The following is a 27,279-nucleotide window of genomic DNA, read 5'->3' as shown; positions in this document are numbered from 1 at the left end:
ACAATAGTTGTAAAATTTTTCATGCTTTGTTTGCTTAGTAATTCCATTTCTAGGAATTTTTCTAAGGGAATGATCATGGAGACACGCAGAGGTGTGCATCAAGGGAAGGTTTATCCTAGGAAAATGTGGGACACCCTCAGTCCACCAGGGCGGTCAGTTCAATGAACTAGGGCACATCCGTGCCATGAGCCGCCAGGCAGCATCTCCAGCTGTGCTCGAGTATGACTGGGAATGTGCGTGTGCACATAGGCTTCCATGTTTATCATATGCACATAGTCATCGAGGCCTGCAAGTGCTTATATGCAAATGTTAATTGTGGGTTACAGATTTACTTTTTTCTTCCTAGCTTTTAAAAAATATCCACACTTAGTACTTATAAATTTTGCTTGTCATAAAAACCCTTCCTTTTGAGCAAAATAAAGTGGATCTAGGGAACCGTATAGACCCAGGCCAAGGGCGGTGCCTTTTCAGCTCCTCACACCCTGCGAACCACGGTCCTGTGGCGTTTCAGGGGCTGCGTCCGGCACTGCCGAGCTGCTCCCTGCCCCGAGCGGCTCCCTGAACTGGACCCTGGGCCTCCCCACGGACAACGGCCACGACAGCGACCAGGTCTTCGAGTTCAACGGCACTCAGGCAGTCCGGATCCCGGATGGCGTCGTTTCCGTCAACCCGAAAGAGCCCTTCACGGTGTCCCTGTGGATGAGGCACGGGCCTTTCGGCCGCAGGAAGGAGACGATTCTCTGCAGCTCCGACAAAACAGGTGAACATGCTGGGGCGCGTGCTCCGTGTCCCCGCGGAGGCTGCTGGGGGAGCGTGTGCTCCGTGTCCCCGCGGGGGCTGCTGGGGGAGCGTGTGCTCCGTGTCCCCGTGGGGGCTGCTGGGGGAGCGTGTGCTCCGTGTCCCTGCGGGGGCTGCTGGGGGAGCGTGTGCTCCGTGTCCCCGCGGGGGCTGCTGGGGGAGCGTGTGCTCCGTGTCCCTGCGGGGGCTGCTGGGGGAGCGTGTGCTCCGTGTCCCCGCGGGGGCTGCTGGGGGAGCGTGTGCTCCGTGTCCCCGCGGGGGCTGCTGGGGGAGCGTGTGCTCCGTGTCCCCGTGGTGGGTGCCTTGGGGTGCGTGCTCCGTGTCCCCGCAGGGGCTGCTGGACTCCTTCCTCCGAGGCCCCCGAGGCTGGATGGTTACACCAGGGCGGCCTGTCCTCAACACATCCCCCTGGCATTTGGGCATTTGATAGTAAAAACCCAAGTGTATTTGTTTCTGACCCTGCCTTGGCCCAACTGGGGAGTTCATTGATGCTGATAAAACCGTGTCTTCAAAATCCATTAAAGAAATAGCTTTTATTTCTCCTTCGGGTCTTAAGTTGGCAATTTACCAGTCGCATTTCTCTCTGCAGATATGAACCGGCACCATTATTCCCTCTTTGTCCACGGCTGCCGGTTTATTTTCCTCCTCCGTCAGGACCCTTCAGGAGAGAAGAAGTACAAACCTGCCGAATTCCACTGGAAGCTGACTCAGGTGAGGGACAGGAAACCGCCGCTCCTGCTGCTTTCAGAGACGGACCCGTGCGGCCACCGGCCCGGGCTGGCTGCTTCCGCCGTGTGTGCTCACAGTTTATGATTTCTGTGTCTGTGGGTCAAATTAACTCCTTCCCACTGAAAGCCTAAGTTATTTTTACATGTGTGTATTTTATACATAAAATATACAAATGGTACGTGTTAAATTCAAAAAAAAGTGTTATAACGTACTGGAAACACAGCCCTTGCTTAAAAATTGGGGTTGAGATCCTTGCGTTTGTTTATTCATTACTTAAGGCTTTGCCTCCCAAAAGGTGCCACGGAGCCCCAGGGGCCTCGGCTGATTCAGGCGCCGAGGAACATTTTAAAGTTCCCAAAGAACCAGCCTTTCAGATGCCGCATGGCCACTAGCTTGAGGGAGCTGGCGGTTTTGCTATCAGCTCATGTGACATTCCATTCGACAGAGTCATGCCTTTCCCAGCAGTTTCTGAGGGAGAAAGCCAGTTCAGTGGGACCTCATCCTCAGACTTCATTTGTCCTGGAGGCTGTCCAAGAAGCGATTTGTTTGAAAACCGAGCCATTTTTTTAATTTTAGAAATAATATACCTAGAGTTAATCGTTCCAGACCCCCAAAAGCAAAAATACACAAAAATATTCACAGCACAATTTCTTGAGATGTTAGCAGCCCGAGGTTTAACGACAACTGACTCACACTCACGCATCTCTCCTCTGTTTGTCGCCTGAGAGATGTATGACTGATCATAGAGGTATCAGCATGAAAGGGCTGTCCGGTCGAGAACTGAAGCCTTGTTCAACAACTGAGACCTTTTTTCTGTGAGCAACTTGATTGAGAACCGAATTGTTTGAGAACTGAGCTTGACAACTTTCAAACGCCCAGTTGGTCAGCATTACTGCTGGCTAGCGTTTATCATGGTGTTAAAAATACACGCCTCCTGCCCCCGCCGTCCCAGATGAGAAGCCACTGCCTTTCCCCCTGCTCTCGGTCAGGTCCGCGCGGTCCCGTCCCCGAGCATTGCTGTGGGTGTTGTATGTTAAGTACAGCCTTACTCCTAACGCCCCGACCCCGCAGCACCTGTACGCCGGGGTGCAGTGCTGCCTGTGTGTCTGGAGGAGAGGGGGGTGGACACCCCGGTGCGAACCTTCCCCTGCCTCTCGTAGGTCTGTGATGAGGAATGGCATCACTACGTCCTCAACGTGGAAATCCCACGGGTCACGCTCTACGTGGACGGAGTTTCTCACGAGCCCTTCTCGGTGACTGAGGATTACCCGCTTCACCCGTCCAGGATCGAGACTCAGCTCGTGGTTGGGGCTTGCTGGCAAGGTAACAGGCATGGGCACCCCGTCTCCCCAACACTCGGGAATTCAGTGCTTCAGTGCTCTCCTCAGTACCTCACCCTCCGTTCCTTTATCTTTTCACTCCTTTTCCCGGGCATCACCGCGGCCATCCGAGCTCCGGGCGGCCCTGTTGATGGGCACTCGCTGCAGGTGTGTTAAAGGACACCTTTCCTCGGAGCCTGGGGGGGAGTGTTGCACAGAGGGCGAGTGTAACTGAGGAACATTTATAAATTAATCAGTTGTTGAAAAGTCTATGAAAGCATGGAGGCAGCGGTCAGGCACAGAAACGTCGGTGTGCTTTGGCCAGATGCCTCTTCCGGAGCCGTTAGCGCTTGACAGCCTGGTGGGAACACCTCAGGTGCCACGTTTGAGGGTTCGTGGCCGTCTCTGCTGGCTGACCAGGCACGGCTGTGGTGACAGCCACCAGAGCAACAGCACCTGGGTTGGTGCTTCCTGAGTGCAGGCCGGGTGCCGATTGCTTTATGTGCCAGTTGCTTTACATCATCATCTCCTTAATCCTCCCAACGGGTCTGTGGGTGGAAGCTGTTGGATCCCTATTTTACTGAAGAAACCGAGGCCCTGAGCAGTGGTGAGCCCGTCCCCAGCTGGGTCATCGTGGCGCTGGGGTTTGAGCCCTGAAGCCGCTGTGCCAGGGCCGAGCTCTGACCTCTGGACCAGGGGTTGTAACCTTTCCTGTGCCTGGAGCCCTTACCGTGGCCTGGGGAAGCCTCTGGACCCCTCCTCAGGTTTCCAAGGGAACCAGTTAGATTGAAATATAGTTCCCAAAGGACCAACAGACCAGATGTGGGAAAGGTTAGCACTGGGCTCCGTTAACCGGAGAGCAGGCCCAGCGCCCGCGCGACTGCAGAATGGCCCGGGCCGCGGCGATTCCCGTGGTGTCTGCCGCCGTGCCACCCGACAGGGAAGAGCCGCGCGCTCTGGGCCAGCGCTGCAGTTGCTGCTGACACCACTGTGGTTTGTGGCTGACCACGTACGACCAAGGGAACACTGACTGTGAGAAGGTGGTGAAGAGAAGCCTGTGACTTTTCCCATTCAGGTTAGGGATCCCCCACTCTGCCTTCGAGGTTCATGGGCCCCACATTTGCTCGGGACGCGACTGTGCGCTGGGTCACTGCAGGCACCTGCTAATGGGGCTCCTACTTCCTCCCTGTGGAGACATTGTGGTTTGAGTTAGAAATTTGTGAGCGAGCCTGGTTTCTAAGCTGTCTTTGATTCTATTATGGGAATTTGAATTTCATAATTTTCCTGCAGGTCCTTTCAAATGAAACGGAACAAGACGGTAATTTAGAGCGAACCTCTTCGGTGAATTCCCATATTTAATTTTGGTGACAATTCATCCATGAGGCAGTGAAACATTGAGACCAAGGAATGAGGAATAAATTACTAGGGATACAGAAATTTTTTGTTGCTGATCTTGAATTTTCTGTTCAAATTTGCTTCCCAAAGTAAACAAAAAATTCTGAGAAATTATCTTAAAAATACAAACTCAAGGGCAAACCTAAGTGTTATTTTACATTCTGGGAGCTTTGTTGGTTGGGTTAAAACATCCCCCTTGTCACACCCTGCCGCCCCGGGACCCTGCTCATGTCATCCAAAATGGCCATTTTCACCTTCATCCTTCGCTTTCCACCTCAGCTAGAAGAGTCTGCCTAAACTCCCAAACCCGGCACAACTTGGTAAAAATGTAATCACTAGGGAGGAAGGTCTCCGTGGCCCCTTTCAGTGGATTTGAAACCACTTCCCTGACCAAGTCCCCATGGAGAGCTGGGCTGATGGCACGTCATGGAGGAGTCATGGGGACCCTGAGCTTTCCAGGGCTCCCTGCCCCCACCTGCCTCGCCTCCCCCCCCCCATGCAGCCCCCAGGGCGTCCACATCGCTGCGGGGCTATGAGCGCAGAGATGGCTCCCACCTGGTTGGGAAGCGGAAGTTCTGTGCTCCGGCACTGGGTGTGCCTCTCCAGTCGGGCGTCATCGGACACCGGACCCCTTCCAGGGGCCGTGGGTGAACCTGTTTCTCAGGGGAATTCCTTAACCTCTGCCTCTCCCTTCCTGTTGGGAAAAAGTGGTTGAAAATGCCTTCTTCTCTCTGCCACTTAGAGGTTCAAGTCTAGACCGATGTGAACTTGTTTGGAGCTTTCTGAAGAGACGACTTTTGCACGCCCTCTGTACACCAGCCCGTGGGCGCTTACGTGTCCCTGCCGCCCTGCCGGGGAACTGTCTGCGGCCGGCGGGTGGTGCCGAGGCCGTGCGTCTCCGCAGCCAGTGAGCACCTCCTCACGGCCCGCCAGCCGCCCAGGCTGAGGAGACGGAGCTCAGTGTACAGGCGCTTCCTCATCTTATTCTGAATCCGCCCTACGTGTTGGCCAGGAGGGTGTGGGGCGGTGGAAAGAAGAATACCACGAGGCTGGGTGGGGTGGCAAATAGCGCTTCTGGGAAAAGGTGATTCCAGGCGGAGTATGTCCCCGAGGGGACACGGGACTTTTTCTCTCTGCATTTTGTACTTGTAGCTTTTCAGTATGAACTGTCCAGGTCCGCTGTGAAGAGCCTCACCTGGGGTCCTTTCCTGGTGTCTTGTCTTGCTTCTCTGCAGAGTCCTCAGGAGTTGGAAATGACAATGAGACTGAGCCTGTGCCCGTGGCCCTGGCAGGTCGCTGGACTTTCCCCTGCGGTTCACCCCCGTCTCGTTTAAACACAGACATCGGTCCATTGCACATTCTGCATGAAATGCCCAAACTACATCTTGGCCCCAGTCACCGTCTGAGCTGCTGCTTTGCATTATCCCCCCCCACCCCCACCCCCACCATTGCTTCATGGGGTTTCCCTTTTCTGCCTGTTCTGAGCCCAACTACAGTGAGCAGAAGACTCATTAATGCAGTGCACTAATGGGACTTTTACTTTTCTCATCCAGTTTACCCTGATGCCGCTGCATGAGACTCCCTGCCGAAATCTCATAGGCGAGGTTTAGGGGTACCTCCCGGTTCTCAGGTGGCTGAACCACGAGACAGGAAAAGATTCCTTTTTCGATATGCTAACCTGACTGATACTCAATTTTGTTATATTTTGGTTAATCCTCACCCAAGGGTATATATTTATCGAGAGTGGAAGGGAGGGGGAGAGAAGATTCGACGTGAGAGAGATGTATCAATTGGTTGCCTCCTGCATGCACCCCGATGGGCTGGGGATCGAGGCTGCAACTGAGGTACATGCCCTTGACAGAAATCGAACCCACCACCCTTGGTGTGCGGGCCGATGCTCTAACCAGTAAGCAAACTGGCCAGGGCGATATTAAATTTTAAACCTGTTTCCTAGAAATCTCAGTCCCTAGCAGTGATTTATAGTGTTGTCTAGTGTCCTTATTGGGAGTGAGACCTGCTGCTGAAAACCGGTGTCTTCTCTGTCCGTGGAGGGGCAGTGGTCTGTGCTACGGTCTGTCGGGCCAGTTTCTGGGTTTTCGTTTTCTGCCTGACATCCTCACTTCCCAGCTGTCCTCAGTAGCAGGAGACGGGCATGATGGCACTCGGCACAGCCACCTGCAAGGCCTTGATCCGCGGCTTGAGTGCATCCCTTTTCCTAGTCATGCTGTGTGGGCTCACCCCCAGATTTGTACGTATCCCTGAGCATGCTCAGAAAAAGCAGCACGAGTGGGAGCCAGCGGGCGGACAAGCAGAGGCTGGAGCTAGTAAGACACTGTGCACCGTGGTGACAGGTGTGGGCTAGGCCACCCTTACCAGTGAGTGGCAGATGTGTGGGGGCACTCATGGGACCTCCTGGCTTCCAGGCTTCAGGCGAGGGACCCCCGAGTTCTCTTCTCCTGGCCACATGCATGATCACAAACGAGTTAATTTCTTCATTGCGCTTCCATGTAGACTGCAAGGCTAACAGGATTTGGTCTGAACTAACCTGCATGTCCATCCATCAAGCTGCCACCACCAGTAACACTGCGTTGAGACATGAAGCAGGGACTCTGGGCCGCACCCCTAACTGCCTGCCTTTCCCCCCGCCCCGTGTTCCAAAGGTGGTGACCTACACATGACCCAGTTTTTCCGAGGTGACCTGGCTGGCCTGACCATCCGGTCTGGGAAGCTCACAGACAAGAAGGTGATTGACTGTCTGTACACCTGCAAAGAGGGGCTAGACCTGCAAGTCCCCGAAGACAGTGGCAGAGGCGTGAAGGTAACACTGGCATTCACCTGGCTTCTAGACCACAAGGCGGGGGCCATTGGCAAAGGATTGATCTGTGATTGGTCTTGAGCTGTTTAAACTTGTAACATGTCTGACACAAAATGTGTGGTTTGCTCCTCTCACACCAGCCAATTCCTCAGCTCTCTGGACACCCACTGTCTTGGTGTCCAGCAACTTAATTCTGACACTTCCTGGATTTAGCTTCAGACTTCACAGGTGAGGGCTCAGCCCACCAGGCCGCCCCACTCCATGTGCCCGTCGCAGGAATCTGCCCTGGGGTTCTCTGCACTTCTGTTGGCCCTGGCCTTGAAGTCCGGGCTTCCCACCATCTTCACACCGTCCCCTTTTAGGTTCAACAATTTGCTGGAACTGCTCAGAAACAGATGACACTTTACTATTAACAGTTGGTGATAAAGGCTACACTCAGGAAAAACCAACCGGAAGGGATGCACAGGGCAAGGAGCTAGGGCGGGCGCATGGAGCTTCCACGCCTGCCCAGGAGTGTCGCCTCCCGGCATCTCCCATGTGCACCAGCTGGGAGCTCCCACCCTGGTGCTCTGGGTTTTTATGGAGATGCCGTCACGTGGTTGACTAGGTCATTGCCCATTGGTGGGCCACTCCTCCGGCCCCTCTCCTGTCCCCATAGCTCGGGGTGGGGCTGAAGTTCAACACTTCACATGGTTGGCTCCTCTGGCAACCAGCCCCCATCCTGAAACTAGGGCCCCACCAAGAGTCACCTCATTCACTAAACTCTGGGGTAGTTGGGAGGACTTGCTGTGGGTAATAAAAGATTCCTGTCTCAGGAAATCCCTAGAGGCTTAGGAGCCCTCTGCCAGAAACCGGGACGAAGACCAAATGTGTGTTCCTGCACCGCGTACTTCTGCGCCCTAGAAGGCACCTTCAGGAGCGGGTCTCCGTCACCGGAGTTCCAGGTTTTCTCTGTGATTTCAGCTTCTCGCAGCGGAACCTTACTCCTCTCCTCTCTCCCTTTGGCACAATTTCAGGTCCAAGCCAACCCCGGCCGGTCGGTGCTGACCTTGGAGGCAGAGGACGTGGGGGAGCTGGAGAAGGTCATGCAGCACGTGGCCTACCTGAACTCCCGGCAGTTCCCCACGCCCGGCGTCCGGAGGCTCAGGCTCACCAGCACGGTCAGGTGTGTGCTGCTTTTCCCAGGGGCCTGTCTGCTCACTGGCACCGGAGAGGAAATGTGTGTGCTTAGGTTTCTAAGAACCCAGCCTCCCTCTGGCCTCCCTCTGAGCATCGGAGGATGTCTGTGGGGGACAGTTGGAAGCAGGCCTTGGGAGTGGCCGCCGTCCCGTTTGTGGCCTCCCTGTGTGCCCTCCCTGTGCCTCTCAGAGCCCTGACCTCCCGTCCCCTTCCCCGTGGCAGGTGTTTCAATGAGGCCGCCTGCGCCTTGATCCCTCCGGTCGACGGCTCCGTGATGGTTTTGCAGCCAGAGGAGCCCAAGATCAGCCTGAGCGGCGTCCACCATTTTGCTCGAGCAGCTTCTGAGTTTGAAAGCTCCGAGGGGGTTTTCCTTTTCCCTGAGCTTCGGGTTATCAGCACCATCACCAGAGAAGTGGAGCCCAACGGGGAAGGGGACGAGGACCCCACAGGTAACGGCCCGTCAGCCCGGGACGGCTCATTGCCTTGTCTCCAAACTGAGTGGCGCCCCTCGCCTGGGACCCTTGTTCTTGGGGGTTTGGGTGACTTGAATGTTTTGCCAATTCTGGAATCTGACCCGAAGGCAGAGCTCATTGTGATCTTTGGAAACCCACTTGGAAGGTCCTTTGATTTTTCCAGCTTGACGTCTGCTGGTGGGTCCCCCCCAGAGGACAGGGTCCCCCCTTCTGACCTTCCCAGTGGCCAGTCCTCCTAGACACGTCAAGTGTCCCCTTTCCTGAAAGTGACTCTCCTGCACCTGTCGTTGGTTCTTAAAAGGACTGGGCCAGTGAGATGTCGCATGTGACACACACACACACACACACACACACAGCTCCACGGCCTCTGCCAGTCCTAACTGGGCCACTTCTGCAGTTCAAGAGTCCCTGGTGTCCGAGGAGATCGTGCACGACCTGGACACGTGCGAGGTGACGGTGGAGGGAGAGGAGCTGAGCCCTGAGCAGGAGAGCCTGGAGGTGGACATGGCCCGCGTGCAGCATCAGGGCATAGAAGTGAGCCGCTCCAACCTGGGCGTGGTGTTCTCAGGTGAGGCCGCCTCGCCCCGCCCTCATCTCAGGGCCCAGAGTTCCTGGAGGGCGTTTCCTGGGGTCAGGCAAGGGCGTGAGCACTCCTTCCTTATGGGGGTCGAGGCCAGGCTCGTGTCACATCCTCGGGAGGGAGACGCCCAGCGCACTCTAGGTTCCCTCCCGCAATTGGGAAGCCACATGTAACCGCTGGCTCAGCGGCCCGGTGCCTGGCTCCAGCCTGCCTTTGTCCGCGGCCCTGGCCCTGCCCGTGCTCCCAGCTCAGCCACCGCCCTGTCTCACACCCCCGCCCCCCCACAGGCGTGGACACCATGGCCAGCTACGAGGAGGCGCTGCACCTCCTGCGCTATCGGAACTGGAACTCCAGGTCCTTGCTCGACCGGAAGTTCAAGCTCGTCTGCTCCGAGCTCAACGGCCGCTACATTAGCAATGAGTTTCAGGTGGAGGTGAGTGCAGGCTCCCCTTGAGAAGGGCCCCATGCATGGCCCTGGTGTTGGCAAATGCCAATGCTTAGAGCGACTGTGGTGGCAATTCCTGGGTCTGTCCCAGGGGTGTAGCATTTTCCAACCCGGAAGCTGCTGCTGGTCAGACGTGGGGGGGGGGGTTGCGTGGAGGACAGGTCATGGGGTGCCTCAGCCCGAGAGCCTGGGGCCTTTGGAGGGAGCTGGTCGAGCTGAGAGCAGACGCAGTGAGTGGATGCCTGGGGTGGGGGGGAGGGCGGGGCTGTTAGAAGTTGGACCTGCGATAGAAAGAGCAGCACCGGGGAGTCAGGGAGTCGGGCTGTTTGCAGTTGTAGAGGCCGGTCCTACTGTGAGTAGATCCTCGGCTCAGGTGAGGCTGCTGACACGGGGCCGGCACTGGGCCTGCTACGGTGACTCGGCCACGGTGGCCAGAGGGCCTCACCTTCTGATTCTCAGGGGCCTCCTCAGCAACCCTTTGTCCCTCAGGGTCTGTGGGACCACATAATCCTGGAATACCGCGTCCACGTGACCTCCTGGCAGCAGGAGGCTAAGCTCACGTGCAGACCAGGCGATGGGTGCTTTGAGCCAGAGGGCACCGCTTTAAAAGGAAACGCGTGGTTGGGACCTGCGCCCTCCTGCACGTGGCTGTGGTTTCGGGGACGAGGGAGAGCCCGAGCCAGTGCTTCTCAGACGCCCTGTGGCGAGGGCAGTGCTGTCCTCCGTCTCCTTCCCAGTCTGATTCTTCCGTCAGGCGCTGCCAGGATGAGTCACTTGAACAGGGACACACTCCTGGGGTGACAGTGCACTTGCCACGCAGTGTCTGAGTGCTTGCCTTGCTTTCTCCTGTCCTCCCGCCCGCTCACCAGCACCGTCGGAGCTTTGGGGCCGCCGGTCTCAGCTCCTGAGCGCATGTCCGTCCAGCACACTCAGCTGCCGCTCTGTCTGCCGCAGGTGAACGTGATCCACACGGCCAACCCCATGGAGCACGCCAGCCACATGGCCGCCCAGCCGCAGTTCGTCCACCCTGAGCATCGCTCCTTCGTCGATCTCTCGGGTCACAACCTGGCCAACCCCCATCCGTTCGCAGGTAGGACTGTGGGCCCCTCCCCGCTCCTGCCAAGAGCCCAGCTCCTGCTCCGAGCAGCCTGGCCGCCAGGTGCTGTGGTCCAGGTCACACGAGGAGCCTGAAGCACTGACAGGGCAGGCTCAGGCGTGGCTGCGGGGCGGGGCGGAGCTTTTCCCGTGTCCTGCTGTCCCACGGGGTCCAGCGAAGCGTCCAGCGTCTGTGCGGGGAGGTGGTGGGCACGGCGGCCCCGGTGGGGTTCGTGGCCAGGACCCGTCCGTCCGTCCCGTTGCAGTGGTCCCCAGCACGGCCACCGTGGTGATCGTGGTGTGCGTCAGCTTCCTGGTGTTCATGATCATCCTGGGCGTGTTCCGGATCCGGGCTGCGCACCAGCGCACCATGCGGGACCAGGACACCGGCAAAGAGAGCGAGATGGACTGGGACGACTCCGCCCTGACCATCACCGTGAACCCCATGGAGGTGGGCACGGCGGGCGGCCCCGACAGCAGCCCCGTGGGCCAGGGTCAGAGCCGGGCTCACCGCCGAGAGGCCTGTTGGAGGCCGGGCCACCGGCAGGAGTGGAGACGGAAGCTTTGTTTTCCGCTTCGTCTGTGACGAGGCGACGCCCAGCACAGCCCGGCCTGTCTGCTGCGGAGTGCCAGGCGGAGCCCTTCTTCTCTGGGGCCCGGGGCAGGAAAGGCATTGGGTCGTGGGGTGGGGAGCTGGGTGGGGTGGGGGCCAGACTCACGTGGCCGTCTCTTTGTCAGACGTACGAGGACCAACACAGCGAGGAGGAGGAGGAGGAAGAGGAGGAGAGTGAGGATGGCGAGGAGGAGGACGATGTCACCAGCGCCGAGTCGGAGAGCAGCGAGGAGGAGGAGGAGGGCGAGCACGGGGACCAGCAGCCGGCGAACAGGCAGCAGCAGCTGGAGTGGGACGACTCGACCCTCAGCTACTGAGCGCCCTCCTCCTGCCTCCTCGAAGTCTGCTGTCGGCTGCGCCCGCCCCAGGCCCACCGTGTACAGTCGTCTGGCCAGTAGGTCTGCAGTCCCTCCCCTCGCGACCGTCGCCCCTGCTTGGTGTGCAGGACCCCAGGCTCCCTCCCTGCCCTCCGCCTGGACCTCGTTACGTGAGGAGCTGCCCCTCGCTCCCTCCTGTCATCTCGCTCCGCGTGGCCCCTCGCACCTCCAGAAACGCCAAGTCTGGACTCGGTGACAAAGGGTTAAAACTGCTCACCCCACTGGGTCATCCTTTTTTTTTTTTTTTAATTTTTTCCAAACTAGTGCATGTACAAAATGGCCGAATGGGGGTTCTTATGTAGATGATGAACTGACTTTTTAATATTTTGTAAATAAATTGGGATTCCTCGTGTCCTTTGTGCTAGTGTAACCCAGGGTTGGAACGCAAGGTGAGGTGTGAACCCTGAGCTCAGGAGACCCCTCGGGCACCGGGCTGTCCTGCCTCAGGTCTCGCTCCCGTGTGGGCCAGGGTGAGGGGACCCTCTCTTAGGCTGGGAAGGCCAGGTCCTGTCTTTGGGACTCCACCCGTTCCTCGTGGCAGCGGGTGGGAGCTGGGTCCCGGTCTGCTTGCACACAGCTCCGTGCATGAACCCGGACTCCTCCTGTGGTCTGGAGATGGCAGCAGGCCCGAGTGACCCGTACTCAGTCTGGGGACACACTCACTGACAGACGCCCAGCGGCCCAGAGTCAGGATGTGACCCCCCGCCATCCCCGCCCCCCCAGCAGCCTGAGCTCTGCTCTCCTCCGAGCCCCCCCTCCCCCCCCCCTGCTCCCAGGAGTGCGGGGCCTGCTGCTGTGCTTGGCGATGAACGAACAGGGGCGAGAGGCACGAGTAAACCCCCAGCACTTGGTTCTTAATTTACGTGTAAAACTTCTGGTTTCTAAAACGGGGGGGGGAGGGGGGGTAATTTTGAATACTGTTCTGTGACCCTAACTGCTAGTTTCGAGGACACTGTGCTGTCGTGTGTCTGTGGCCACCCCTCCATGTGCTGTCACTTAGCTGCTGTTTAGACCGTGGACAGACGCTAGCGCAGAGATGAGCCGTCCTGGCCGTCTCAGCCGCGCGTCCCACCTCCGCGTGTACGTGGCGAGGTCAGACGTGTCTGCACTGCAATAAAGCTGTTCTAACTCGGCGGGCGCCTGTGGTCTTTCCCGCCCGGTTCCCCTCCGCGCCGACAACGTGCCACGAAAAGGCCTTTATTTCAGCTGCTTTCCCTCTCCGAGGGCTCTGAGGCTGCTCCTCGGCCTGCACCGCCATGCTGAGCGCTTCCCCGCACAGAAACACGGAAGGTTTAAAAAAATAGAAACTATCGCACAGGCACACAGGCCGTGCGCCCCGTCAGCACCCCGGTCAGCGCTGCCGTGTGCAGTGAGCTGCCCACCCCGGGAGCACGCTGCTCCTTTACGTAAACAACAGGCAGGCACGGCTTCTCCTGGGTCCAGCGCGGCCGGGGTCCGAGGGAGCAGCACCTGCTGGGAGCAGTGGGTGGTGGTGTCCGTGGGCACGGAGTGCTTCTGGGCTGGTGAGAGGCAGCGACCTCGGGCTCTGCTGAGCCTTGCAAGGCCTCGTTGGGGGGACCCGCAGTGTAGCCTGCCGAGGCCAAGTCGCTGCTCGTTCACTAGGGCGGCTGCCGGCTCCTGAAGGCCCGGGTTCCGGCCCCGCCCCGGCCAGCGGCAGAAGGCTGGGGGCCCAGGCTGCCTCAGGCCACAAAGACCTCACAGGAGGCCCCACCACACCCCTCACTCAGCGCAGGGACCTGACTGCCCAGCAGGTTCTCGAGCTGGGATTCCGGAAGAGACCCACCCTTCCCTGAAACCTTTTAGAGGAAGCTCGCAGGGAACGGCACGAAGTCCTCTGACCTGCTGTCCCTCGATCCACGACAGGATGAGCTAACGGAGCTGTTTAATACGCCTCGAGGACCAGCATATATTATCCTTACGGGGCCGGGCTGTCCCCTCCCTCAGAGGCTCAGTGAGGCGTTTGGCTATTTTTTTCTTACCCGCAAACAAAACCACTTTACAGCAGAGGAGAGGATTCCCGTACCCAAGAGTCACTTTAAAAGTGGAGAGCAAGCATCCCTGAATCTAGGGGGTACCAGGCTTCCTCTGGGAGCTGCCAGGATCAGGCGACGGAGAGCACGAGGTGGAGGGGCGAGCGGGAGCGCGGGCGGCCTGGCCGGCAGCAGGCACCGGGTAACGGGCGCCCGGACCCGTGCCGCCCCGCAGCCCTGGGAGAAGGCAGCTCCCCGGGGGGTGAGTCTGCTGGGTCCAGGCCCACCAGCTGGAAGACGGCGTACGGTCCCCCACGAGGTGCTGCCTCACAGTGTCTTCTCATCAGAGCCCAGGGCTCTGGCGGGCCGCAGGACGGCGCCCTCCCCTGCTCAAGGGTGCACGTCCACGATGGCTGTTGAGTTCCTGAAACGTTTCAAGTCATTAATAAATAACCAGTGTAAACAAAGGCAGCGAGTTCGTGCCCGCCGGGCGGCAGGCGCGCAGGCCCCGGGCGGCCGACGGTGGCGGCTCCCAGGACGCATGGCTCGCGCCTGCCCGGCCGGGGCCTGGCGGGTCAGCGGCCAGCGAGCCGGGCGGCTGCTATTGCCTGTTGTCTTTGGACACGTTGTGGGCCAGCCAGTTCACTTTGGTCTTCCAGCTCTCCCGCAGCGCCTCGTTGAACTTCACGCGGAAGTGCTTCAGCGCCTCCTCCTCGGTCTTCCCCAGCGCCAGCGAGTCCTGCGGCAGAACCGCGACCACTGAGGCCGGGCCTGCCAGGGAGGCCCCCCTCCTGCCTCCCCGCCTCCCCTCTGGGTATTTTCAGCTCCCTCCAGAGGGCTGCGCGAAGAGTGAGGAGTGGCCCAGCCTCTCCCGGGGAAGAGCCCCCTGGGCCGCACTGCGGGAAGACAGGCCCGCCCGGGGCGGGGCCTGCCCGGGCCTTTACCTTGAGATACTGGATGTCTTTGGAGCAGCTGAGCTCCGGCAGGCCTGCCGCCCGCATCAGGGCGAAGAGGTGGAGGAAGAGCAGCCCGTGGCGCCTCAGGATGGTGTAGGCCCTCTCGCAGTAGCCACGGAACCTGCACGGGAGGCGGGAGGCGGCCCTGGGTCCTCCTGGCGACTCCCACCCAGACCTGTTGCCTGGAAACAGCCCTGGGCGCAGTCCCCACCCCCAGCCTGGCTCCTCCTCCAGGACCCTCCGGGGGTGGGCTGACAGCCCCCTCTCGGCACCCTGTCTGGGGCCCTGGATCCCAGGGGCACCCTCACCTTTCAAACTTCTCACTGTTGTTCGTCTTGCCCTGCTGAATCACATGCACAAAGTCATAGGTGAGGATGAAGGGGACCCGCTCACGGTTGATTCCAAACTTGGTCTTGAAATTCCCCAGAAAGTGGCCAAAATCAATGTGGAACAGCTAAGGGGACGGGAGGGAAGGGCACAGACTGAGAAGGAGCCAGAAAGGCCAAGGGCGGGGGCCAGAAGGCGGGTGCTGCCCACAAGCCAGCCCCCCGCTGCCCCTACCTGCCCGTTCTCGCGGATCATGATGTTGTCGCTGTGCCGGTCGCCGATGCCCAGCACGTAGGTGGCCACACAGTAGCCAGCGCAGGAGAGGGTGAACTCCTCAATGGCCCTGTCCAGGGCCTCCCTGGGTAGGAGGGGGGGGGGGAGATGGGAAACCACGGCCTAGCCCTGCAGCTCCTGTCTTCCCTGCTACAGTGAGGAGTGAGGCAGGAGGTGGCACCGGGGCCGACATGCCACCCGCCAGGCCCAGCGAGCACCCAGATGGCAGCAGCTGCAGGAGTGGTCCCAGCAGAGCCATTCAGCTGAGCCAGGTCAAGTGGCAGGTTTCTGAGCCAACAATAAATGAAGGCTGTTTAGCACCCCTAAATTGAGGGTGGCTGTTACACAGCAATGGGTAACTGATACCTGGGGGAACGGAGACCCACCCACCCCAACACAGACCCGGGCAGTCCCTGGCTGAGCCCAGAAGCCACAGATGTCACAGGCCTGTCCCTTCACCTTTGACTCCTGAACCTCACCTCTTGGGGAGGAGAGGACATTGGTCCCCCAGGCCTGAGACCTACCCAGGGTTCTTGGACTTGAGCCAGTTGAGCAGGGCATCCTTGTTGAAAGCGGCCGTGGCGGCCATGTTGCTCTTGTTTAGCTGGATGTTGGCGATGGTGTCTGAGTGAAGCACCACCTCAATGAGGCCCGTGCGGTCCCCGGTGGAGAGGCAGCCGTAGGGGGTCATCCTAGCCGGGTGGGAGGAGGGCGGGCAGTGGTCAAGGGCTGTCACGGGGCTGCCTGACCACTGAGGAGCTCACCACACCCAGAACAGCCACAGGGGATGCTACGCAAGTGGTTGGCAATGAGGCAAGGCAGCAGCAGCTGGGAGCCCATGACTCCTGGGCCCGGGGAGGCTGTCGGATGGGTCAGCACAGCAACAAGATGCAGGCGGCCAGCACCTGGCTGAGCTCCTTCGCTCAGAGAAATCACGTGGCCGGGAAGCAGGCGGGGCAAGGAGCCGGGGATGTGTGGGGCGCACCCGTCCGCGGCCACACAGTAGCCAGCGCCGGCGAGACGGATGCTGAGTGCCAGGCCAGCCTTCCCCACCCTCGGCCTGTGGCCCTAGCGCCCCTTTGGCCCGAGTTGAAGCCGGTCCCGATCTTCTCAGAACAGCCATTTCTCCGGAGGTGGTTATGTCAGCTCTGACAGGGAACCCCTCCACAGGGACAGGGCCCAGGCGCAGGCACAGACGGAAGACGGGGCTCCTCACCTCAGGTCCAGCCCCTCCTGCTTCCACAGGATGTCCATGAGCTGGATCATCTGCAGCGTCAGCATGTCCTGGCGGAGGTCTGTGCCGCCGGCCCCGGAAGAAAAAGCATGAGTTTCTGGAGGGTTCCGCACTCCCAGCCATGCCTAGGCCCCAGCGTTTCCGGACTGCTCCTTGGCTCACCCTCCGGGGACCCCGGCCGCTCACCGTCCCCGTTCTTAAAGATGACGCCCACGCTGCCGTCGCCGCCCGCCTCCTCGTTGCTGTACATGACCCACAGCGGCTTCATCTTGGAGTCCATGAAGGTGCACTGCTCCACGCTGCGGGAGAGGGGGGTCAGCCGGCCCCTCGGGGCCCCTGTGGGGGGCGGGGGCGGGGGGAGGCCCGCGCTGGGGCTCACCAGACTTCCGCCAGCAGGATCCTGGGGTCCAGCGGGGACTGCAGGTGGGACAGGGCCTCCAGGTAGGTCTCCTGGCGCATGCACAGGTGCATCAGCTCCTTGGTCTGCGGCTTGGGGCTCTTCTGGGAGCTCACTTTGACAAAGTCGTTCAGGGCCTTCAGCTTGCTCAGCGCCTCCCCCTGGCCGGAGAGGGGAGGGCAGCGTGAGCAGGCCAGAGGGGCAGGCCCGGAGCCTCGGGCTGGCCCAGGTGGTTCCAAAGGGGCCTGGCTGACCCGGCCTCACCTGCTTCATCAGCACCTTCATGTGGTGGGTGCTGCCCCTGCAGTAAGCCTCCATGATGAGGCCGAAGCGCAGGGCCACTGAGGGCACGTGCATCTCGGAGCTGCAGGGGGAGAAGGGGCTGAGCCTCCCCGGCAGGGCCACCCAGCCCTCCCAGCCGCCGGGACACCCGGGCCGAGGGAGTGAGGCCGGCAGGCCGGAGGCCCCCCTCCCGTGGCCTTCCAGCTACCGGAGGTGCCAGAAGAGGAAGTGGCCGATCTTGCGGTTGGCCAGCGCCCGGTCCAGCAGGAATTTCGTCAGCTCGCAGTCCAGGTAGGACTCGTACTTGAGCACCTGCACCAGCTGCAGCAGGTACTGGAACAGCTCGTCGTCCCTGCAGGGAAGCGAGGCCGCTGGGCCTGGAGCTTCGTGGCTCGGGCGGGACAGGGGTCTGCGGGCCCCAGGGAGGGTCAGTCCCCACCCTCCCGGGGGGGGGGGGCAGAACCCGTGGGACTCACGTCAGCTTCCGCAGGGACTTGATGGCGAAGGAGCCCACGTGGCGGTCGGGGAAGCTGGAGTCCAGCAGCTCCAGGGCGCTCAGGACGGGCAGCTCCGGCCAGGAGCACAGCAGGTAGAGCATCTGGGGGGGCTGGCAGTCAGGGGGGCTGTGCCACTCCGGGCCGCCTCCCCGCCTCCGGGCCTCCCCCGCGCCCACCTGGGCCACGTCCTCGTGCTTGTTCCACTTGGTGACCAGCAGCAGCCGGGCCAGCGCCTCGGGGAAGCGCTCCTGCACCTCGTGGCGCATCTTCCACACCAGGTCCTTCTCGTGCTCGTACAGCTCCCCGGACCCGCGCCGCTCCAGGATTTCCCGGAGCTGCAGCTGCTGAGGGGCGCAGGGGGAGGCTGCAGCTGGCCACGCCGGCTCGGTGCCCAGCCCTGCACCCCACCACCCGCGGCCCCGCTCACCTCCTCCTCCGTGGCGCGCCCGTGCTCCCCGTGCCGCCCCAGCTCCAGGATCTGCAACGAGTGGCCCTGCTCTCAGCGGTGCCCCAGGGCCCGGCCAGCCCGCAGGGCCCAGGGCGGGAGACAGCACTGCTGACCTGGGGGCCAGCGACTCTCCGTGTGGGGCCTGTCCTGTGCGCTGGAGGGAGGTTAGCAGCATCCCTGGCCTCCACCCACCAGAAGCCAGGAGCCTCTCCCACTGGTGGTGACAACCGAGAATGTCTGTGGAGCCCTGGCCGGTTTGGCTCAACGATTAGAACATCGGCTGCGACTAAAGGGCCCTGGATTCGATTCCGGTCAAGGGCACATGCCCGGGTTGCGGGCTCAATCCCCAGTGGGGGGAGGGGGGTGTGCAGGAGGCAGCTGATCAATGATTCCTCTCACCATTGATGTTTCTATCTCTCCCTCTCCCTTCCTCTCTGAAATCAATAAAAATATATTAAAAAATAAAAATTTTTTTTAAAAAATGTCTTTGGCTATCCCCTGGGGGCAGGGTGGCCCCTTGAGAACCACTGCTTGAGGGCGTCCCAGAGGCAGTCAGGGACATCAGCTGACAGCCCACAGCCTCTGCAGGGCAGGTCCGGACCCCAGGTGGCGAGGCCCCCACTGACCTTGTCCAGGGCGGGGTAGTACACGGGGTGGGGGGCCACCTCGGGGAGGCAGATGACCAGGGCGGCGGCACTCTCGGTGTTGGGGTTGCTGCACACGGTTCCTGTGGGGTTCAGCAGCTCCCCTTTCTCGTCTGGACACGGGAACAGGAGGAGTTACACGGGGAACACCCCCATGAGGGCAACCCCCGCACACGCCTCCCCCTGCCTGGCCTGGGCCCACCTGGGACAGAGGGCCACATGTAGAGACAGCACTCGCCCGTCTTGAGCTGGTCCTTGTAGTCGAACAGGGTGAGGTTGGCCCAGGCGATGGGGCAGTCCTGCGGAGAGAGGGCGGCTCAGGCCCAGGCGGCCTCCCTCCCGCCTGTGGGACGGACCGGCTCCGGCCAGGTCCCTGCACTCAGACTCCCCCGAGGGGCCGGCAAGGCCAGCCCCTCGTGGCTCCCTTCTGCTCCCCACTCCCAGCTGCTGGAGGAACCCCTAAACACGCCACGTCAGCCCCAGAAAGCTGGCCCGGCTCAGCGGTGGGGAGTCAGCATGGCTCAGAGGCCAGTCACCTCCTGGGGCCATGACTCAGGAGCCCAACCACCGATCCTTCCCGGGCGAGGCGGACGGCGCCCGCTCCCTGCAGCAGAGTGTCCCTCCTCCCGGGCAGGACCAGAGGCCCAGCCGATGTCCCGAGTCACCCCGCTAGCAAGCCCGGGGCCCAGAACCCTCACGCCGGGGCCCTGGCCAGGGTGGGAGGCTGGGGAGGCGGGTCCCCAGGCTGAGTGGCTCCGGGGCCGCAGGTCTGGACGGGGGAGGGGGGGGTCCGCAGGAAGGTGCGGGCTCTGAGGCCGCCCCGCCGCCCCACGCACCGCCTTCTTGGACTTCTTCTTGGTGGAGCGGGCCTTCTTGGCCTTCTCGATGACGGCGTACAGCGCGAAGCAGAGCCGGGCCATGCGCGGCAGGTCGCACACGTTGATGTCGAACTCCAGGCGCTGCTTCCACACGGGCTCCGAGCACACGCTCACCTCCGAGCTGGACACCGTCTTGCACAGCGTCTCGTTGCCGTGGAAGAGCCCGGCCTGCACCACCAGCTGGGGAGGTGGGCACAGGGCACAGGTGGCACAGGGGGCAGAGGCCCCGCCCCTCTCCCTGCCCAGGTTCTCCCACCGCCTAAGGCCAGAACCTCCTCCCAAGATGTCCTCATCCCACATGGGTCTGAACCCCACGTCCCACGTGGGAGAAGAGATGAGGGCGGGGGGTGAAGGGAAGGGTGGTGTGGGCTGTGCATGGGGGACTGGTCTCAGCTCCCAGTGACTGTGGGACCCCAGGTCATGTTGCTGCCTGCTCTGGCCTCAGTTTCCCCAGCTGGGCTCGGGAACTCCAGGGACCTTTGAGCTCTAACACTGAGGGCTCCCTCCTCGGCTAAGTCCCAGGAGCCCCTGTGGCTGGGGAACGCGCCCCTGAGGCTGGGGAAGGCGCCCCTGAGGCTGGGGAAGGCGCCCCTGAGGCTGGGGAAGGCGCCCCTGTGGCTGGGGAAGGAGCCCCTGTGGCTGGGGAAGGAGCCCCTGTGGCTGGGGAAGGAGCCCCTGCGGCTGGGGAAGGCGCCCCTGAGGCTGGGGAAGGCGCCCCTGAGGCTGGGGAAGCAGCCCCTGAGGCTGGGGAAGGAGCCCCTGCGGCTGGGGAAGGGTTTAATGCCTCGGGAACGCCTGCCTCCTCCAGCTCTGCTGTAGCAGAAAGCTGCCTGCATCCCACCTCCACGATTTCGCCAGTGGGACCCAGACCTGCCTGCTTATGAAATCACCCCAAAAAGTGCTCCCCAAAGAGACCCACCCTCTGGGGACCCAGGTTTCACATTCTGCAAATGGGACAATAAAACCTGCACGAGCAGCCTGTCCCGAGGACGAGGACGGAGGAGCTGGTGTGTGGGCCTGGCCCCGGGGGTCCAGGCAGGCGATGTACACCCGCCCCCTCCATCCCCCCTGGGAGCCCCCAAAGGCCCGGCCCAGTTGGAGCGGCTCCCTTCCAACGCCCGCTGCCTCCCCAGCTGCGGTTTCCACGTCCCGGGCTGGGCCGGCCCCACAGCCTCCGCCAAAGTCCCGTACCCAGAACTCTCCGGGCCCCGTTTCTCCGAATCGGCCGCTGGCCACGGCCTGTTCCCCTCCCCCCTTCCTGTTTTGAAGCAGCTCACAACCACCCAGGGCCGGGATGCTGGGTAATGTGGTCAGGTGGCTTTCATGTGACCCCCCCTCTTCCTCTGCCACCCCTCCAGGCCACAGCCACCTTGTTTGTGCAAAAAACACCCGCTCCCCCCCCCCCCGCCCCCCCCGCCGCCCGCCCCGGCCCAAGAGCCCCCTACCTTCATCCGCTCGTCGGCGTTCACTTTGCTGCCCTGGATCAGCTCCACGCAGAAGGGCTGCTCCAGGGCCCACAGGGACAAGGACGAGGGCTGGGGGGGGGGGGGGGGAGAAGAGGGCCTCAGAGAGGGTCCAGAGGCTCAGGGCCATGGGGTGGGGGGGAGTGTTGTGGTGAGGCCCAGGCACCTATCCCACCTCCATCCTTTACCAGAAAACCTGCAGGCACGGAGCTCTGCCTCCGGCAGGAAGCAGGGGGGCAGGAGGAGGGCAGCCGGAGCCAGGCCTGGAGGCTGGCTGCCCCGGGAACCGCCCAGCACAGGGTCGCGTTGGCTGCCCAAGCTCAAAGCCCCAACTCAACACTGGCCAGCAAGGGGCGCGCGGCGAGGGCCCCTGGCCCCTCTGCCGGCCGGGGGTGCTGCCCGACAGGCCCAGGGCTGGGCACCACGTGGGGGGAGGGGGGAGGGGAAACAAGTGGCGGGCCCAGCTCACCTTCTTCATGGGGATGGGGGGCGGCTTGGTGCGCGATTTTTGGACCTGGGGGACAGGGTTGCTCTGCTCGTCCCGCATGGCAAGGATGGAGGAGGAGTGGACCATGGTCAGATGGGGGGTCAGCCCGCTGTGCAGGCAGCTGCAGATGTACTGAGATGGGACGGGGCAGAGTGAGCGGCCGGTGAGCAGTTCTAGCCATTCCCTGGACAACTGGCTACCTGGACCTTCTCACGCCGACCACGGCCCAGCCCAGCCCTCCAGCCGCTCCCGCAGGCTCTCCCTGCGCCTGCCACCTCCCGAAGACAGAGCCTTCCTGTGTGCACAGGGAGGGTCAGCCCAGCAAGGGGACACTCTCGCTGTGACCCCCAAAGGCCTGGCGCATCAGGCTCAAAAAGGGCCCAAGAACCAGCTCCCCCACCTCCCCAGGCCCCTGCCCAGGCCCCTGCCCGGCTCACCTGGAACTGGCAGAGCGGGTAGCTGCCGTACAGGTACTCCTGCTTCCCGTTCACCTGCAGCGTGTAGTCCTCGGGCTGCTCCACCAGGGGCTGCCGGAACACCGTCGCCTTCTTCCGCAGGGCGCAGGCCATCAGCGCCAGGGGCACGTCCTTGGTGGACACCTGGAAGGTGAAGCTCTCCTAGGGGGAGGGGGAGGGGTCAGCCCTCCGCCTGTGAAGGGACCCCGGGCCCTGGGGCACAGGCGTGGGGCTGCCTATATGCCCTCCCCAGCCCTCAAACGGGAGCTCCGCGGAGCAGGGTCTGATGAAGGCACACGGCCCGCGACCAGGAAATAGGTGTGAATGAGTGGACAGACAAGGACGAAGGCCATTTGGCCGTTCTGTCTTGTCGAACTGCCTCGGGGGGGATGTTCGACCGTGCCCCAGGCATGCGTGGATACCCCACAAATACCCAGTATCTGATGCTACAGAGAGGAGTGGATTTGGGGGGCTGGTGCGGGCCTGGGGAGTCTCACAGGGACAGCATCCCCCGTGGACACAGCGGCCCGGAAGCAGCACCAGCGGGGCCAGCCCTCACCTCACTGCCCTCGAACTTGACGTTGACCAGGAGGGCCCGGTTGGGGACCCGCAGGGTGCCGGCGCCCCAGGTCCGCGCCGAGGGCTCCAGCTGCAGGGGGAAGCTGTACTGCAGCCAGGCCTCCCAGCCCAGCTGCTGCCGCCGGGCGGCCGCCTCCTCACAGAACTGGCGCATCTTGGCTCGGAAGTCATTCACCTCCGGGTCCCGCAGAGAATCAAACTCGTGCAGGCCTGAGGCGGGAGGGAGCCCGGGGTCAGAGGGTCAGGGGTCGGGGGCCAAGCCCCGGGGGCAGGCAGCCTGCAGCACGCGGCCCCCCGGCCCGGGTACCTTTGCCGATGAGGAGGCTGATCTGCGAGTTGATGAGCTTCTTGACCCTGTCGCCCTCGCGGGCCACCAGGCGCAGGACGGGCAGGAAGGGCTGGATGTCGCACAGCCGCCGCTGCTCGTCCTCCAGCTCCTGCTGCTCCGCCGTCTGGTTGACGCAGGTGAACACGTAGGCCTCGGGGTCACTGAGCATGTGGAAGAGCGGCTCATACTGGGCTCGGTGCCACAGCACCTGGGAGGGACGGGCACCGGTCAGCGGTCAGCCCTCCGACCGAGGCGGGCGGGGCCCCGGGGTGGAGGCTGGTCTCAGTCTGGGCGTCCCTTACAAGCAGGCAAGGGCGCCCGGCCGGTGTGGCTCAGTGGTTGAGCGTCAACCTGTGAACCAGGAGGTCACGGTTCGATTCCTGGTCAGGGCATGTGTGCGGGTTGCAGGCTGGATCCCCAGTGGGAAGCGTGCAGGAGGCAGCCAATCAATGATTCTCTCTCATCATTGATGTTTCTATCTCTCTCCCTCCTTTCCTCTCTGAAATTAATGAAAATATATTTTAAAATAAAAATTAAAATAAAATTAAAAAGACAACAGCAAGATCCCAAGACGGCCACCCTCTCCAGACCCCGGACACTGACCACGGGGTCACCGGGAGTCCCGCCTCCACTCCTCTGCGTGCTCTAGAATCTGGAACCGAGCCTCTTACATCTCCCGGACCTCCAGGCACCCCCAGTTAATCGTTCTGGGGCTTATCACCCCGACTTGTAAATGCTGGCAAACAATTCAGAAAAGTGTAACGCACTGAGGGGGCCATGAGACCCCTCTGCAGGCTGTGTGCCCAGGGATTCTGGGGAGCCTTCTAACATCAGGGTTTAGTGCAAAGGTGTTCACCGCTGAGTCCCAGGGAAGACAAAAAAGGGGAAACCAGCCTTAGCTTTCCCCCAGGGGGGGCAGGTAATATGGTCACGAACCCAAAGGGATCACACAGGGGCGGGACCCAGAATCCAGGGGTTCCTGAGCAACAGAGCACTCCAAGAGGCATCATTAAGAGGGAAAACGGAAAATGCAGGTCAGCCGGTGTAATTCAAGCCCAGTTCATAAAAATGACAATAAGCCCAGTGTCCTGGCAGGTGTGCTCAGTGGGTAGCGCATCGGTCCACGCGCCGACGGGTCACAGCTTCGATTCCCGGGCAAGGGCACTACCTGGGTTGCAGGTTGGATCCCTGGCCCTGGTCGGGCGTGTGCAGGAGGCAACCAATTGATGTCTCTCTCTCTCTCTTCCCCCCTCCCCCCCCCCGCCCCGTTCCTCCTTCCCACTTTCTCTGCTATGCTTTCTAAAAATCAATGGGAAAAATATCCTCGGGTGAGGATTAACGAAAAATAAATAATAAACATATGAATTATATAGATCAGGACTCTGCAAACCACCAGGTTACTGGAAGACAGCCACGCCCCCTCATTTACATATCGTCTGGGAATGCCTTCGCCTTACAAGGCAGAGTTGGTAGCTGCAGCATTTACGGTATGACCGCCAGCAAAGCCTAGAATATTTACTATCCGGCCTGTGGCATAAATAACCACATGAAGAAACTGCAGTGGAGCTGGGGTGTGAGGTGAGACTGCTGGGACCCACGTGTTTCAGTATGTTCACAGTGCTGAAATGTGAATGAACATGCATGTATAGCTCTGAAAGCAGAAAAGTAAGATTAACCTTAAAGTAATGTTGACCTAAAGTTAACAAAATGAAAAAGATGTGACATTTTAGCTCTGAGATAAAAGGATATAAAAGTTCATAATCAGAATTTATCACAACAATCCTGTACTGTATGTAAAAAAGAAAACAGCCCACAGCCGAAGGGGTAACTGCGGTTATCTCAGATAATTTTTTCCTCCCACTGGATCATAGATAATTCTTTCCTTCTACTTTTTCTTGTTCCTCAATCTCAATGGGTCCATATTACTTTTGAAATAGAGAAAGAAGAAATTTAATATTTAAAGAAATCTCCCAGGAAGAGAAGATTAAAAACAACAACAAACAAACAAAAAACCTCAAGGATGGTCCATTGCACCATTGCTTCTTTTTTTTTTTTTTAAATATATTTTATTAATTTTTACAGAGAGGATAGAGAGTTAGAAACATCGATGAGAGAGAAACATCGATCAGCTGCCTCCTGCACACTCCCTACTGGGGATGTGCCCGCAACCAAGGTACATGCCCTTGACCGGAATCGAACCTGGGACCCTTCAGTCCGCAGGCTGACGCTCTGTCCACTGAGCCAAACCGGTCAGGGCTGCTTCTCTTTTTTGTTCTGCTCCCAAGTACAGCTTTTAAAATCCTGGTCTTGCCCTGTGGCACGACACATTACATGTCACACTCTGTAAGTGGAACAAGCCAGTCTCTACCAAATACAATCCCGATGTCTAATCTTCTGACTCGGTCATTTACCCTGAAAATTATTCAACAAAAACCCAAAAATACGCTTTCCAAAGATGTGTTACTAGGACGACAGCCCGAAAGACAAAAGACCAGCAAAAGCCTTGCGTGGCCGTGGATGGAGCGAGGTTCCAAAAACACCAGCAAGGCCGTGACGAGAAGGAAGGGCCACGGGGAGCACGGCCGGAGCTCTCCCAGGCACCGCGCAGGGGCAGCTCAATCAGGAATGCTAGGCAGACTCTCACTGCAAGTTTTTAAACAATTCCTAGATATGACTGACAGCACTTAAAATCCCCATCCGAGGCTCTGGAACCTGAGAAATCACGCATGTGAGTGTGGGTGTCTGTCTGTCTGAGTTCCAAACTCTAAGGACTAGCTTCAAGGTCAAGCCCTAGCTGGTTTGCCTCAGTGGATACAGCCTCGGCCCTTGGGCTGAAGGGTCCTGGGTTCGATTCAGGTCAAGGACACGTACCTCAATTGCAGGCTGGATCCCGGCGCCAGGAGGGGCATGTTCAGGAGGCAACTAGTCAATGTGAAACATGGGTGTTTCTCCCTCTCTCTCTTTCCTCCCCACCCACTCTCTCTAAAAATCAGTGGGAAAATATCTCGGGTGCGGATTAACACAAAAAATACATAAATAAGGTCAAGCCGAAACCGGTTTGGCTCAGTGGATAGAGCGTCGGCCTGCGGACTGAAAGGTCCCAGGTTCGATTCCGGTCAAGGGCATGTACCTTGGTTGTGGGCACATCCCCAGTGGTGTGCAGGAGGCAGCTGGTCGATGTTTCTCTCTCCCGCTCTCTATCCCTCTCCCTTCCTCTCTGTATGCCGAAACCGGTTTGGCTCAGTGCAGGAGGCAGCTGATCGATGTCTCTCTCACATCAATGTTTCTGACTCTATCTCTCTCCCTTCCTCTCTGTAAAAAACCAATAAAATATATTTTAAAAAAATAAAATAAAATAAAAATAAGGTCAAGATGGTACCTTCTTGATGGTGCTGAGGTTGGCATTGCGGGACACGGGGAAGTTCAGATAGACCCCCGTGGGCAGCAGGAAGTCAACCGCCACGCTCTGGTTCTCCTCGTTGGCCCAGAATTCCATGGGGCAGTCCACCCCCGGGGGCATCCTGCTTCCTCACTGCTCGGACACCAGTCGTCCTGAAAAGGAAGAGAAGGCAAGGTGAGCCGCGCCGGCAGGTGCTGGGGGAGGCCTTCGAGAGGACCCTTTGGAGAACAGGATTCGGGACCTTTGGCCGCAGGAGGCTCAGGATGGAGTCGGGGCCTCCCCCTGCCCGGGGTGGCCCAGGCCACCGGCTCGGCCGAGCTGCCTCTCATCACAGCGGGTACTCCGGCCACATCTCTCAGCAGTGGCCCAAGTTCAAGACACCAAGAGACCAGCTCCAAATCCTTGTTTCTCAGGAGCACCCCCGGGGAGACCCGCCACGGCCACCCACTGGCGAAGGAGCCACGGGGCCGGCACCCAGGACGGGAGAGGGACCGAGGGCGACAGCTCTGAACCCTCCTCACCCGACACCAAGTGGCTTACAAGGGCTTTGGGTCATAAACAGTATGCCGAAACACCTCACCCTGCCAGTCCCCTCGGTCACACCCACTCCACGGTAACCAAACGGCACAGGCTCAGGTAAAGGTCTCCAAGGCCCCCGACACGCCAGGCTGCCGTTCTGGTTATGAATAACGCCCATGGACGTTTTCAGACCGGCATTATACTAATATGTGTCCCAAACAACTCCTAGTTATTTCTGCATGCTTTACAACAGGGGGCCAGTTCACTGTCCCTCAGACCGCTGGAGGGCCGGACTATAGTTTA

General features: G+C 60.2%; 2 protein-coding genes across 8 annotated transcripts in view; one reads left to right on the top strand and one right to left on the bottom strand.

Moving 5' to 3' along the window:
• The window catches only part of CLSTN1 (calsyntenin 1), a 47,366-nt gene extending 34,415 nt beyond the window's left edge, over positions 1-12,951 (top strand). For 2 of the 4 annotated variants that reach the window (XM_054721245.1, XM_054721244.1), the window contains 12 exons: positions 512-760; positions 1,388-1,509; positions 2,688-2,850; positions 5,477-5,533; positions 6,902-7,059; positions 8,073-8,221; positions 8,458-8,684; positions 9,106-9,276; positions 9,576-9,721; positions 10,688-10,823; positions 11,095-11,279; positions 11,567-12,951. In XM_054721245.1, coding sequence (XP_054577220.1) covers positions 512-760; positions 1,388-1,509; positions 2,688-2,850; positions 5,477-5,533; positions 6,902-7,059; positions 8,073-8,221; positions 8,458-8,684; positions 9,106-9,276; positions 9,576-9,721; positions 10,688-10,823; positions 11,095-11,279; positions 11,567-11,758 — 1,955 coding nt within the window. In that variant the 3' untranslated portion in view covers positions 11,759-12,951. The remainder of the gene's footprint in view (positions 1-511; positions 761-1,387; positions 1,510-2,687; positions 2,851-5,476; positions 5,534-6,901; positions 7,060-8,072; positions 8,222-8,457; positions 8,685-9,105; positions 9,277-9,575; positions 9,722-10,687; positions 10,824-11,094; positions 11,280-11,566) is intronic. The other 2 variants (XM_054721247.1, XM_054721246.1) reach the window with 1 other exon arrangement.
• Positions 12,952-12,999: 48 nt separating this feature from the next.
• Positions 13,000-27,279, bottom strand: part of PIK3CD (phosphatidylinositol-4,5-bisphosphate 3-kinase catalytic subunit delta) — a 51,184-nt gene continuing 36,904 nt past the window's right edge. For 2 of the 4 annotated variants that reach the window (XM_054721241.1, XM_054721240.1), the window contains exons 3-24: positions 26,437-26,609; positions 23,037-23,265; positions 22,710-22,939; positions 22,133-22,312; positions 21,678-21,827; positions 21,191-21,280; positions 19,704-19,925; positions 19,070-19,166; positions 18,850-18,980; positions 18,203-18,253; positions 17,952-18,119; positions 17,755-17,876; positions 17,487-17,630; positions 17,261-17,360; positions 16,979-17,157; positions 16,762-16,898; positions 16,582-16,660; positions 15,890-16,057; positions 15,327-15,450; positions 15,074-15,219; positions 14,754-14,886; positions 13,000-14,548 (exon numbers count right to left, since the gene is read on the bottom strand). In XM_054721241.1, coding sequence (XP_054577216.1) covers positions 14,411-14,548; positions 14,754-14,886; positions 15,074-15,219; positions 15,327-15,450; positions 15,890-16,057; positions 16,582-16,660; positions 16,762-16,898; positions 16,979-17,157; positions 17,261-17,360; positions 17,487-17,630; positions 17,755-17,876; positions 17,952-18,119; positions 18,203-18,253; positions 18,850-18,980; positions 19,070-19,166; positions 19,704-19,925; positions 21,191-21,280; positions 21,678-21,827; positions 22,133-22,312; positions 22,710-22,939; positions 23,037-23,265; positions 26,437-26,577 — 3,159 coding nt within the window. In that variant the 5' untranslated portion in view covers positions 26,578-26,609 and the 3' untranslated portion in view covers positions 13,000-14,410. The remainder of the gene's footprint in view (positions 14,549-14,753; positions 14,887-15,073; positions 15,220-15,326; positions 15,451-15,889; positions 16,058-16,581; positions 16,661-16,761; positions 16,899-16,978; positions 17,158-17,260; positions 17,361-17,486; positions 17,631-17,754; positions 17,877-17,951; positions 18,120-18,202; positions 18,254-18,849; positions 18,981-19,069; positions 19,167-19,703; positions 19,926-21,190; positions 21,281-21,677; positions 21,828-22,132; positions 22,313-22,709; positions 22,940-23,036; positions 23,266-26,436; positions 26,610-27,279) is intronic. The other 2 variants (XM_054721242.1, XM_054721243.1) reach the window with 2 other exon arrangements.

Source organism: Eptesicus fuscus, chromosome 9 (genome assembly GCF_027574615.1).
Source record: "Eptesicus fuscus isolate TK198812 chromosome 9, DD_ASM_mEF_20220401, whole genome shotgun sequence".
Lineage (NCBI taxonomy): Eukaryota > Metazoa > Chordata > Mammalia > Chiroptera > Vespertilionidae > Eptesicus > Eptesicus fuscus.
Note: the sequence above shows the minus strand (reverse complement) of the source record. Positions and strands in the feature narration are given on the sequence as shown.